This window comes from Chrysoperla carnea, chromosome 2 (genome assembly GCF_905475395.1).
Source record: "Chrysoperla carnea chromosome 2, inChrCarn1.1, whole genome shotgun sequence".
In the NCBI taxonomy this organism is placed as follows: Eukaryota; Metazoa; Arthropoda; class Insecta; order Neuroptera; family Chrysopidae; genus Chrysoperla; species Chrysoperla carnea.
This window is the reverse complement of record NC_058338.1, coordinates 33072341-33086626: the sequence shown is the minus strand read 5'-3', so window position 1 is coordinate 33086626 and position 14286 is coordinate 33072341. Positions and strand designations below refer to the sequence as shown.

The 14286-nt window shown below is 29.0% G+C and overlaps 3 protein-coding genes across 6 annotated transcripts in view; 1 reads left to right on the top strand and 2 right to left on the bottom strand.

The window, feature by feature from the left end:
• Nucleotides 1-3: 3 nt before the first annotated feature.
• On the bottom strand, nucleotides 4-8218 carry LOC123293425. 2 transcript variants are annotated; one of them, XM_044874244.1, is made up of 5 exons: nucleotides 8052-8218; nucleotides 7924-7979; nucleotides 1774-2023; nucleotides 685-1332; nucleotides 4-223 (listed from the first exon to the last, which is right to left on the bottom strand). In XM_044874244.1, the coding sequence occupies exons 1-5, from the start codon at nucleotides 8089-8091 to the stop codon at nucleotides 84-86; spliced, it is 1134 nt and encodes a 377-aa protein (XP_044730179.1). In that variant the 5' UTR covers nucleotides 8092-8218; the 3' UTR covers nucleotides 4-83. The 2 variants fall into 2 exon arrangements, with proteins under 2 accessions (XP_044730179.1, XP_044730178.1); XM_044874243.1 differs by having other exon boundaries at nucleotides 5-223; nucleotides 1774-2086.
• A 1744-nt stretch (nucleotides 8219-9962) lies between these two features.
• Nucleotides 9963-11488, top strand: LOC123293450 (cytochrome c oxidase subunit 6A2, mitochondrial). Its single transcript, XM_044874278.1, has 3 exons — nucleotides 9963-10150; nucleotides 10229-10374; nucleotides 11330-11488. Exons 1-3 carry the CDS (start codon nucleotides 10051-10053, stop codon nucleotides 11414-11416), a joined length of 333 nt encoding a protein of 110 aa, XP_044730213.1. The 5' UTR covers nucleotides 9963-10050; the 3' UTR covers nucleotides 11417-11488.
• A 1470-nt stretch (nucleotides 11489-12958) lies between these two features.
• The window catches only part of LOC123293411 (scoloptoxin SSD14-like), a 40044-nt gene continuing 38716 nt past the window's right edge, over nucleotides 12959-14286 (bottom strand). For 2 of the 3 annotated variants that reach the window (XM_044874227.1, XM_044874228.1), the window contains exons 8-9: nucleotides 14015-14255; nucleotides 12960-13723 (exon numbers count right to left, since the gene is read on the bottom strand). In XM_044874227.1, the coding sequence (XP_044730162.1) occupies nucleotides 13460-13723; nucleotides 14015-14255 (505 nt within the window). In that variant the 3' untranslated portion in view covers nucleotides 12960-13459. Of the gene's footprint in view, nucleotides 13724-14014; nucleotides 14256-14286 lie in introns of all 3 variants that reach the window. The other variant, XM_044874226.1, reaches the window with a different exon arrangement.

The window sequence follows — 14286 nt, the reverse complement described above, 5'->3', positions numbered from 1 at the left end:
TCTACCTAATGAAATTATTTAGACTTATAAATAAAAATAATACATAATTTCCTTTCAAAGGGAAAATAGAAATTCTTTGAAATTTAAGCTACTGGAAATGCTGAGGGTTGTTGGGCAGTAGCTGCCGGTGCAACTGGAGCGGGTGGTGGTGGATATACAACACCAAAATGTTTTTCCATTGCTGCTTGAGCGCAATTTTTTCGGGCTGACTTTTTGTTTGGACCTGAAAAATTAAAGAAATAATATTTTTTATATTTAATATTTTTAAATTATTTTTATATGTAATTTGTAACTATTAGTAAATTATTGGGTGATAAATAATAAATAAATGCTGCCTCATTTTCACTTCAATAAAAATATTTAAAATGAGTTTTGTTAAGAGTTTTAATAATTTTCCTGGAATTTCGCCCGTGGCTACTTGTGTAGGGAAAATAATTATACCAACTGATTCCTTAAAAAAGAGTTATATGGTAAATTAGTTCTATGAAAAACACGAGATATGGAAAAAGGCCAAAATTACGTCAAATTCTCAAATCCGTTCGTTCAATTTATGAGATATGATATCGATTGATCACCTTTCTCATTCAGCGAATTTTCCATTTAACTTTCGAATTTAAAATTAGGGTTAAAATTTTTGATGGAGGTTTTAAAAAGAAAAAAATAAAAACAAATTTCAATGCATACCTTGTCCAAAGATTTGATCACCATCAATATTCACTTTAACGGTATAAATAATATGTGGTGTTTGGCCAGATGAGCTAACATCCTCGATAACAATACCCGGGCGCATTTGATGTAATAACATGACAGGATGAATGTCGGCTGCATTTGCTGGTAATTCTTTAATTGGTTTTGGTGTACTGGATGGTTTTTGATGAATTTTTTGGAAGATTGCATCGGGTTGCATGATTTCACTAACATCTTGCCATGAATCCATTAATTTATACAATGCAAACGAAGCCAAATGACACCAAGATACATCATCTCCTGCATCTTCATCTTCAGGTTTACTATCTTCTGTTTCCATTGATTCCGCAGAAGTGTTTCCTTGTTGTTTTGCCTTAATTTTCGATGCAATGTAACCTTTTAATGCATTTTCACAAGCTTTCTGTTTGGCACCATTCTTAGATGAGGCAAATGCTTCGTATCTGGTATTATCAATAGAGACAGCAACGCCAAATAATCCGTTTTGGGTACCAATATCATCAAATTTCAATGATGCTCCGCCACATAATTCGTTCAATACCATAATTGCATTCTTTGGCCGTACAAGTTTTCCAATACGTTTATTTCTACGACTTCGTCTTTCTTTTTTACTCAATTTGTTTACTCCTGAAATTATAATTATATTTTGTAAAAGGAAAAATAATCTTTAATTTGTATTTATTTGCTTCGTTTAAATTCAAAATTTCAGCAAACACTTTCACATAATATATTTAATAACTCAACAGATTTTATTTTGAATCTGGAATAATTGTAAATAAATTTCAAATTTGCGCAGTGATTAGTCATCATAATATTTTATAAATACGATTCTTTCTCATTCATGGTTGGTAAAAAAAAATCAAACATTAGTTATTAAAATAATGATTTCAAAATAAGAGTTTGCCCGGTTGTAAGTAAGTCAGTAGTTTGTATTGATTCTAATCCAAATACTGGCTTATAATGAAGCATAATCACAAAATATATTAAATTAGGGTAATTTTATCTAAACGATTATATTTCCACCGATTGATCTATTTGGTAAACTATCAAAATAATTATAAAGTATACCTGTATTCCATGGACGTTTTGGTTTTGTACCATCATTTGTTCCTTCTACGCCATTTCCATCAATATTCGAATTGTTTTCCACTTTAGGTGTTGCAACTGGTTCAGGTTTCGTCTTCATAATAGACTTGATTGGTGTTTGCTGTTGAGCAACATTAGTTGTAGTTGTTTGATATTGTGGAGTGACTTGTTGTTGCTGTTGTGCTTGGTATTGCTGCTGTTGTTGCTGTTTTTGATTTGGGGTACCTTGTTGCTGCATCAATGATTTTGATTGTTGATTCGGCATTTGAATTAATGGACGATCATTTGGTTTATACTATCGTAGAAGGAAACACAATCGACCTCTATTTTATCCTACACTTCATTATCTTACGTACTACACAAGGTTCACCTTACTGGTAGTGCACGCCTAGTATAGGTGAATGTGGCTACACAGATTTGTTCACATTTGTGACAATCATAACAAATATTTTAGTTTTCAATGTACCAATTTTTTTAATATTTTAAAAAGAATACAATACATGTAAATACTTTGTAAAATTAACATATCTTAATTAAAGACCACTCCACTTGGATGGCTATGTTAGCTTGGCAGCCGATAAATGTACAAGAAAGAACCATATTGTGGTAAATGGCTTTCGGTCAAACTTTCAGAAACTATGGATTCTGATCGTCAGTTACAAGTAGTAACTCACCGCAGGCATGAGAACCACAAAGTGTGTTTGTTCAAATTTAAAATACGGGCAATAACGCATTTAGGAGCGACCAAATTCACTAACAATTTTAATTCTATTTAAGACCTATCTAAATATATCAAACGTAATTTGTGAGTAAAAATAAAAGTTCATGTAATTGTTGGAATAAATGTCCCATGTTGTGTGGAGTATTCTGTAGACTTTGTTAAATAGAAAACAAAATTAGCGTCTTTTTCCCCTCAATTTTTAGAACTGTATTTATATAAACAATCCAAGTATACGGGATGTTTTATGATAAGTTTTCCATGTCAAGTAAAAAACAAATTACGACTTTTCTAATTTAAGTATCTTTGGTTTCAATTCTTTTTTATGCCAAAATTTTAATTTAAAACATTTAGTGAAACGGAAAATAACGATACGTTTTCAAGTTGTTCGACTTTCAGGTTGCGATATTTGAATATATCAGAACCAAAAACCATGTAATGAGTATTGCCTATATTGATTGATGTTTTTAAAAAAAAAAATGTTTTTTCTAGAATTCATTTTATTTTTTTTAAATATCAATCAAGATTAAGCAATGCACATTACAAAATTGATAGTTTCTGTAGAGTGAATTGTGTTGTGATAACGTGTAATATCGTAACTTGAAAGTCGAATAACTCGAAAATGTATCATTCATTTAACAGTACTTTTTTATATTTCTTTTGTATAGAGCCATTTAAAGAAAAAAAGGTTAGATTATTGTGATCTAGTATCTATATCAATGATAACTATTTATTTCTTCTAATATTAATAGGCAGTCGCCCATGAGTGTAAAATATCGAAATCCAATACGTTAAAAAAAAGAATTATATCCAGATTTGGTGAAATGGTTAACTAGGAAAAGAAACATGTTTATCGCTTACTTTATTCTCATGACTGAATTGTGAGGATTAGATTTATAATTATGGAACCAGTAAGATCTAATGAAAACAATAACATATTTGGTATGATAGCCTTCAAAGTTGAACAAATCCCTTATGTTAGTTATTCACTTCGTTTAAATATCTTGTAGAATGTTAAAACAAAATATGAGATGAAGAGAAAAATATATTTCATTTCTTTTTCGAAAATTTTTTACCTTTATTTAATGCAGGCATTTCTAGATTTATCATCATAAAAATCAATCAAATACGTTGAAATTTCTTTTCATCTTTCATATTTTACTTCAGCATTCCAAATAATGTTTAGTATTACTTTTAAATGCTAATATTTTTACTAATAATAAATAATTTTAAGTATTCTTACGTTTATGGTCAAGTTTCCTTTTATTTTGAATTTTATTATAAAAGTAAAAAATTGATTTTATTCAAAAATTGAAAATGAATACTCTTAAATTATTTATCTTTAATAAAATACGCAATTGAAAACATAAAATTTAAAATAAAATGAATGAAATAAATATTTAAAGTAAAAAACTAAACATTAAATTGTGTAGATTTAAAAATATTCCATTAAAAAATTAACACAAACAATAAAAATTTAATGGAAACTATTCTTAGGCCGGCCAAACTTACTTTTTTCACATGCCTTTCAATTCAAAACAAAAATTTTACTGGCAAAGCATGTGATCATAGCAAGATAAAGTGGCTTGTTTTTCATTTTAATCGAAGAGAAGTTACTATAAACAGAAGCCTTTTTATAGTTTTTTTTGTTGATGTTTTTAATATTGTAGGTTTAAGTACCTATACTAAAAAGTAGCGCACTGCCCAAGCCCTGTATAGCAGGCAAGGATATGAACCTTTTTAAGTTGGATACAGATGCTGGAAGAAACCAATAACAATTAATATGACCATCCAATTTTAATATTTATTTATTTATCAAATTCCATTAGAAAATTTTCGATGTTTCGGAAAATATAGCACAGAAAAGATGACGTATGCATAAGAAAAACTATTTGGGCGTTTATTTTGTATTTAATTATCTAAGAGATTATTGAAGTATAGGGAAATATGTGATTCCAGGGTAATATGTGATGATTGGAAGTTTCATACAGATAATCACTATTTTTAAACTAAGTTCTTATGATTTTTGACGTATAAGTCAAAATGTACCCATACTACAGTCACCATACTACAACATGTAATCAATTTAGGAGAGTCAAATACGTATATTTCTTCTATTTGACTCATTTATGTTAGTTGTGTGCTTTAGGTTGTTTGCCACACATGAAGCCACGGCTTAATGCATTTTCTAAATATTGTTGATTTGAAATGAGAGTTATTCTTTATTCCGGTACGTTGTCGATTTTTTTATAATTACTGCTGTACTTCGGAAGAAATGCGGCGTAGCCTTCCCGTGAGAACAGATATTTGAATGAAGTCTTTTTTTTGTGTATCAGAGACCCGATTAGAATGTCATCTATCCCCTTTTCATAAACTATTTTAAATTATTTTTCAGGGATATAAAAGGCAACCAGATTAAATTTTCTACAACAAACAGTAAGTGCAAATCAATAATTTTTGAAGAAAATGTCATTAAAACGTCAAAAGTTGTTTGGGAAATTTTAATTTTTAATAAGAAGAATTTATTATGTAAGACTTAAGTCAATCGAATGTAAGGTTCTGTTAGCTCCTCTAAACGCACTATATTTCCAACTGCTATGGTACTTTTGCTTTAATAGTATACCCAGAATATTCCAAAGAAAATATTTCGCTCGAATAAATTTTCTTATACGTGCGTCATTCTGCACTAATAATCGCGTCTTTATGAATTAGATATTTTCTTATAATTTAGCCTGTAGGAAATTTTTCCTTTTAAAAAACAAATTTTTAAAATTATTGAGGAAAATCGGTGTTTAAAACTTATGCCTACAAAAACACTTCTTACTACACATTCCTATGTATGATATTCAAATTAAACATATCATTGTTGGATTTCAAGGCGATGTTTAATTTATTTTTATAAACCTAGGTTTAGTGTACATTTTGGCAATTCATTTTATTACAAAAATGTCAGATTGTTCGAACCCAAAAATTCTTAACTCAACAAAATGGAAGAAGAAATTATGCAGTCGTGCTGGAATGAGATTTATTAAGTCTTCATTTTATTTAGGAAGTGTCAAAATATCGTTTTTGATTCTTCATAATACATACAGATATTCAAAAAGAACTTTGTTCCGACATTAAGGCACGATATTTTTATTCTCCAGTTATTTCCAAAAACTCAGGTATCTATTTAGTTTAAGTACCAAGAGTAAAATTTAATTAAACGTATTCAATTTTGAAATTATATAATATTTTGAACAGTAATGGGAAAATTAGGTACGAGTTAATGTCTGAAAAAGGCACATAAAGACAAAATTTTGGATCCGTTAATCCCTAATGTGACCATGAAAATATCTAGAAAAGAAACTGTATTGTACAGAGTTTTCTACCTTGAAATCCACAACAAATATTTATATTTTAAATATCTTAAATAAAAAATGCATTTCTGACTAGAAGAAAAAGTTTTTGTGGTAATTAATTCCGTCTTGGGTCGTGAACAGTGTCCGTTTCATGACTCATACACATTTAAAAAAAATCGAAATCGAGATAATTTGTTACAAGAAAATACCGAATGCTGATGTATAGAACTATTTTAATATGGTTTCAAATCGTACTTTTCAGTTCAGTCTTTTATCTTAACAAAAATAAACAAAAGAATCAACATAAAGCTTAATAGGCAAACGATTTACTTGCAATTTCCAAGCATCAATCGACCAAAAAAAAATTTCTTGATTAAATATTATTTTAATATAATTTATTTCTTGGTAGAACTAGACAAGGTATGCTCTCTTGTAAGTAGGAGTAGGATGGTGACATTCTCTCACTCTCTTGCACGGTACCCAGTCAGCGCCATATTGCTGATTTATTTATAGTGTAGGCGCTGAGTATCTTTTGTATACATTTACAGGTCCTACCGAAAAAGGAGTGAATGATATTTTGTATCGACGTATTTTGACCCGCTGAATGTGAATTTTCAGCTTCCTCATAGCTCAAAGTGGGGGGAAATTTGTTATAAACAAATAAATTGTTTATACGGCCATAGCTCCTAAGTTATTGAAAATTTAGTATACAAATATTATTTTATTCAAACATGTAAAAGCAAATATTTGCTTTTTTTATTCGTCTTGATAAGACCAATAGAACCGGAGATATGATTAAAATTGTAAACAAAAATGATAATGCATAAGATCGGCGCAAAGCGCTTGGTTTGAAACGTTTGTAGATTGGTCAATTAAAAATATTTTTGTGCTTTTTCATCATTTTTCCGGCCCATTATTAGTTTATAAGTCGATAGCGAGCCCTTGGCGAAAGAAAATCCCACATAATTATATATGAGAAAATTGCAAATTTGTTCTAGTTTAAGAATCTTTTTGTAGGCACTCAGTGCCTTCACTATTCTATTTGAGCTGTCAAATTGGTCAATGTTTTGTTTACATATTAAAAATTGAAAAAATCTGAGGCAAAATTTGAATCAGGAAGCGGGAAAAAGCTAAAATGGCGTCGACTAGGTACATGCACCTACTGAACCAAAACTCGTTCTACATCGAGCATACCTTGTCTAGTTCTACCAAGATTTATTTCTTATATTGGGTAACTTGATTTATAATTTGTATATGCTTGTTTGTCGCAAACTGTCGCAAGATCTTAAAAATTAGCATTTTTACCTAAGAAATCATTTTTGGTCTATTATTTTGAAGGTAAATCGTTCGCTTAAAAGAAAATGGTATGCCATTTAATAATAAATGATATTGATGTAATAAAACTTAAAATGGCGGATCACTTTGAACAATTTTCATAAATTGTCATGACATTTAATGAAGAAATTAAGATAAAAAATTTCAATTTGACTTTTAGACGGTAATTTTTTTAGAAATTATCAGGCACCATCATTTATTTTTATTAATTGACTATAAAATAATTTAAATAATACCGATTGAATCAATTATTTATTGACCTTAAGAAATTTAGAAACGTGCAATAATTTAATTAATTCCTTATACAAATTTGAATAAAAAAAATTTTTTAACCATATATCGTGAAGAATAATATTCTGAAAATGATTTTGCGAGGATCAAATATATATTTTAGAAATTAATCAATTCAACACCACCCAAGCACCCTAAAAGTGATGCGCCATTTTTAAAAACAAGTCATTAAACTTTCATTTCAATATTTATTTTTGTATCTGTCGAAACAAAATAGATTATGATATGCTACCTCAATAAAAATTTTAATTACGCGTTTGTTTAATCTTTTGAATTCCATTTGAATTATGAAATGTTATGAATCAAAATGGAGGCCATGCATTTAAGAACAATCTATGCAGATAAAATAAAAGTTCAAAAAAAGTCAAATTGCCAAAATTATTTCCTATATGCCTAAGAATTATTTAAGTAAGAAGAAAAAGGTGATTTTAAAAAAATTAATCTTACTTGTCCACCATGTACGAAATTCGTATTACCACGGGTTGCTGGTGAAGATGCGGCTTCTAAAAAAGTACCGGTTCAGTTATTAACGAAAATAAAGTGAAAAATACTTTACATTTTAAAATTGTACTTACGGTAATTTCCACCTCGGTTATTTCTCGTATTGTACGACATAATTGTTAATATAATTTACACTTTTTTTTTACTAATTACAAAAATTGATTCTCGTAAATGCAGATTTACGTTCTATGTATCTTCACCACCCTGCTAAGCAGATACTTGATTTATTGATTACTAACATAGTCCCATAATTCTTTGCGACAGCGTTGTTAGAGTATTGAACGTGATATTTGGAATAATTACTACAAAGAAGTTTAACGAACACTACTAATAATAATCTATATGAAGAATGTTAAAAATTACATCACCGGAGAAAAAAAAATGATATTATTTTTCCTTTTTATTTAGTTTTCTGAATTATTGTTGTCAAACTCTTTATATTATGATAATTTTATACAAAATTAAGCTCCAAACTGGCTTGTCATTTTGGGCAATTTATCTCGAATTGGATAATTTTCATTATGCATACTCCCCAAAATTTTAATTTGAGTGAAAATTAAGTCGCAAATTACGCTATTTTTATTTGTGATATTGGCAATAAACTACAAGTATAAATATTTTTTGCATAAGGGCAACATAAATTTGATTCATATAAAAAAAATTTGATCTTAAACATGTTATGTCGGAAGGTCACTTCAGGTGTCACAATAGGTAAAACTTAGTGCTAATTTTAAATCCTAATTTTATATTTAAATAATCCCGTCTTTACTATTCTTAGTCATAAATAATACATAGCTTATGAGATTGTACGGCATTTCAGATTATTTCGCTACTTTTGTATATAAAGATGCTATAGTAATTGTATATGCGTACATCGAAAATAGTCAAAATGCAAATGTTAATTTTTTTCTCATGAAGGCATGGTTGGAATAAATATATTGACTAATGGAACCCTTGGTTGAATCACTTATAAGGGTTGCAGTCCCCATGTATTAATAGTACCAATAGAGATACTTTGGTGGCTTGGGTCGCTGACCTCGGGTCTAATTAGATCGATTTATTAATCCAGCTCTACAGGAAGGATAAAGATTGATTTTGGCCTTATGTGACACTACCATAAACTGTTTATCCTTGAAATTAATACCAATTTATTTGCCGTCATTTTTTTCTTCGTGGTAACACTTGTTTTCGGTGATTATTTTTGACGAATGCATTCTTAAAAAACATAGATAAATTAATGGGTTCCTGAATTAACCTATCTCACAAAATGTGCACATGCTTTACCATTCTGAGTGATATAGCTATAACATATCATATAGTAATATCACTTAGAAAGATAAAACACGTGCACATTTTGTTACACAGAGATACCTTTAACAATTAGTGGATAATTAATAATTGTAACAATTGCCAACTATTAGAAATAAATCGATATTGAATTGTTTCAATAATTCAAATATCAATTTCGATTTTGAATAATTTTGAAACCTAGCTTTCGTTTATAATGCAATTCTAAATTCTTTGTAAATGGATCAATAATTGCGATTGTGTTCCTTTATTAATATTAATATGCTGTCCAGAATGCTAGCGTCACTGTTTTAAGTTTAGGTTATGGATCGGGTAGAGGTATAAGGAGAACCATCTCATATGGGCGAAAATATAAAAAATTGTCCAACTGTAAGCTATAAATAACAGTCCAAAAACCGTCCAGAGTGGCGCTGGTGTAAGCAAAGGGTATTGTCTGAATCCTTCTCTTTTAACTTTGTTTAGTTATCTATCCTACTCTTTTTACTTTGAGCACATCTTTTAAAATGTACACTTTTGCGCCTTCCTTATTTAATGCTTTACGAGGGACATTTTTTGTATACAGAGATGATTCTCCTTTTACTCTACACTCCATAGTTTAGGTACAAGTAAAATTAAAAAAGTGTAGAGCAGCATTAGTATTAAAAAGGAACGTAAAGTATATGGTTTAATATTAATCGAACTTATTCTAGGATTTGCTGTCGATAGGTTTGTCAATGTTCTGATAACAGAATTGTCCAGAAATTATTATTTTTCATAAGTGTAAAAATGGCAAACTTAATAAATCACTCAATTCGTCGTTATATTGCAACAAATGTTGCACGAAATGCTCAAGTTCAAGGTACAGCTGCTACAGCTGGACATCATGGTATGGACTTTATATGATTTAATAATTTTTGATGATAATTACGTAATTCAAAATATTTACGGTTAAATATAATTTTAGATGGATGGAAAATGTGGAAGAATATGTCCTTATTCTTAGCTTTCCCAGCTATTGCCGTATGTATGGTAAATGTATATTTAGCTCACGGACAACACCATGAAAGAGCCGAATTTGTCCCTTATGAACATATGAGAATCAGAAACAAGGTAAATTCTAAATAATACATTATTATGATAAGCATGTACCTAGTACGATGATTTAACTGGGATTGTTGGCAACCCGGATTATTCACCGTATAAGTTATATAACAAGGTCGAATTAGGCCTCTAACGAGACTATGACCTCTATCGGAAAAGCTAGACGAGCGAGGTTACGCTCATTTATCAATAAACTTCACAATAAACGAATATAATGCAATAAATAACTTATTTATTATCTTACATATTTTAAACAAAGTTTTGACTATTATAACAAAACACAAGTTAATGTGCTTTTCAAGCATAACTAATAAAATTCAGATAAACCTCGTTTTAAATTCATAATGTTAGGTGATAAATTAATTATGGAATTTGACGAGTACTAACAGAGTTCTTAACAGAAATCTTGTTTAATTTTAAAGATGTTAAAGAGTAAAAATTTACTGGAATAGTATTTATTATTTTTTTGTATACACATTTATTTTATCTCAATCTAATAGCATTTTGAAGTATCGGAAAGAAATTTCTTTTATCCGGTCGTGTATCTGTTACTGCAAATTACACATTTTCTTATAGATTTTGACCTCCCAAAAATAGGAAAACTATTCAAAACATTCTATCACATTAAGTAGGATGATATAGTATTTTATAGTAATATTATATAAAACTAGTCTTAAAGTAGTATTATTGCACAATAAAAATAAATTAGCTTCGCTTCCAATGGGTTATTCTGTGCATATGGAAGAAAACTAACTATAACAATTTGGCCATTATCCTGGAAAGAACCAAATATCAGGACCATTAATAGATGGTTTGTGGGGACTTCAAGTCGATTTTTAGAATTTTTCCTTAAAAGCTATCTATGTATTAATTATACATCGGCGATCCCCACTCAAAATTTCAAAAATTTATTATTATATATTATTCATAAAATATTTAAAAGCAATTTTGTTTAAATTTCTAGCGTTTCCCATGGGGAGATGGACAACGCAGTTTATTCCATAACCCACATGTAAACCCCTTACCAAGCGGCTATGAAGAAGAACATTAAGATTGTAAATAAACAGAAATAGTCACATTCATACTAGATATTAAATTTCAAATATGTAATTTATATTATAACTTTTTGTTAAAATTGAAACTTGAACAATAAATTGTTTCAAACTTAGAACATGTTTTAAAATAATTAACCTTTAAATATCAATATTTTTTAACTTTCTTTTCTTTATAAACTTTCTTTTGTAAAAAGCATTTTAGTACAGAAAACGGTATAATGTCAACCTTCATACATCTGATAACCAGATGAGGCATATTTTTTTTGAAATTTTATTTGTTAATAAACACGCCTATGATTTGAACAAATAAAGAGTAGATATCCGGTCTATGACTTTCGACTTCCCCTAGATATCCGGTCAACTCCGTCACTAATTTTCTATGCGAGTGACACAAACAATATGTAACCTCTTCGTGTCTAGATTCTATTTGTATGTTTGTGTATACAAAACACAAAAACGTTTCGAATTACTATGAAACTAAATTTTTACAATTATTTCAAATTTTGTATAAGACAAAGTCCCTCCTAAATGATACTATTAATAGCTTTTGCTATGTCAACACATTATATCACTTAATATATGAGGATAGGACTGTACACTTCAATAGAAAACGCACATTACGTATTTCTGTTGAACAAATAGAAAGAAACGAAAAAATTACCCGGAAGCCTGGATTCGAATCCGGATGCTCCAGATATCCAGTCTATAATGTTTTATGTGAGTGAATGATAACTTGTTTGTCGATTAGTGTTCATGGTTACTTTTAATTAAATTAATTTCAATCAATTTTTTTCCATAACGACCAAACGCACCCACTGATTGATGGTAAATATTAAAAGTGGTTAGATGATAAATTGAAGTAAATTTCATTTTCTGCAACAAATTTGCGATTCAATTCAATAGAATTGATATCATGTCGAATTTATTGGATTTTTTTGTTAGGAAAATAAAAAACAAAATATTTTTAAAATCAATCTTCACTTTATTTTGAATAATGGTTTATTTAAAAAATAATCACAGTCTTTTTTGCAATAATTCTAATATTTACTATTGATATTGGAAGATTTACAATAAAAAAAAATTTCATTTCACTTTATCGACAATCGAATACTCGACATAGAGTTAAGAATATTGAAAATTTTAATTAAAATACATAATTGTTATAAAATTATTTCGATTTCGATAAAGTATGCATACAAGTGTGATCAATTGAAATTATTATAATATACAGGGCGTCTTCTTTTTTAAATTGACATTTGCCAAAAAATTGTTTGAAACAAAAGTTTGATCATTTGAGAGCCTTGATCAATTCCAAATACATGTTTATATTTAGGTGGATAGGTTCTAGGTTAAATGGTGGTCAACTTCATTTTTTCAAATGGAAGCCTATATTTGAAGCAATTTTATCTATGATTTGAAATGTTTTTATTTAAACACGAAATCATCGATAATTTTTTTTCAAATTTCTTTCGTACATTTTTGGCAAATGTCAAGTAAAAAGCACCTTGTATATCATAAAATCAGAGATTTTGTTAAAATTTATTGAAAAAATAATTTTCAAATTTCGAATTAAATTTTTGCTTTTATTAACAGTGTCATTTGAACATTTCCTCAAATTTTAAACGTAATCCGAGCTTATCATTTTACCAGAGATGTATTTAAGATAATAAAATTGAGTTTCATAAATGAATAAAATATAATTGGTCAATAAAATTGATTGAAATAGAGCGAAAACCGAGAATCATAGATAAAAGATAAACTAAACCCGAATACATCCCTGGTAAACATTAAAATACTGACAGAGTTTTAAAATAATATACAACGATTCATACTTAAATGGTATTTGTCTAAATTAATAAAATAAATAAGAAAATTATTTGATGCGATTTTTATATTTAAAATCAATAGAGATTGCAGAGGTACAACGTATTAATCTAAATCTGCACTGCAGATGATATCTTTACTATCAATAATACTGTTTAAAATATTCATTGGTGTAAAGAAAATTTGAGTACCCACTGATGAATAGCAAATAAAATTTAATCAAGTCCAAACACTTCACCACCTTTTCTGTAATCAGCATTCGCTAATATTTTTCCAGCTTCTTTTACAATTGCACAAACAACTGAGGCTGCCAAACGTGCATTATCCATTTTGTGACCTAAATGTTCTAAACCTTCTATTACTTGTCGCAAAACACCATATTCGTATTTAACATCCATTGGATATAATTGATGATGTATTCTTGGCGCATCCACGGCTTGTTTTACATTTTTACCAAACCATAAAATTTGCATTAAAACCTTTAATAAATGAATAAAATTTATTAATTAAGTTTAATTAAAATAAATTTTAGTTTGAGGGGTCAACCTTTAGGAATTAACTTGAACTAACAATTTTCTCCTGTAAATGCAGGCATTTATGAAACGCATTTCCGCTGACTAGGTAGCTGTTCAGCTCCTCCAGCGTGAACTCAAAACAGAGAGTTCAGAAAAATTTTCAGAACCGCGAGCGAAATCTGCGATGGAATTTTTTGACTTTCTTGATGGAAAGAATCAACAATAAATAATAAATATATTATGACTTCATCTTACATAAGCTACACTTGTTGTGATACGCGTTCCACCCGCTGCTCCAACAACAACTTTTACATTTCCATCTTTGTCTGTAATAATAGACGGCGTCATAGACGACAGTGGTCGTTTACCCGGCGCAATTGCATTTGCTGGTGAGAATGGTAAACCAAAGTAATTCTCATAACCAGGTGACGAAAAATCATCCATTCCACTGTTCAATATAATTCCTGTTCGTTGTGAAGTGATTGAAGGACCAAAGCTATAAAATATTACCAAATTAATACAAAATA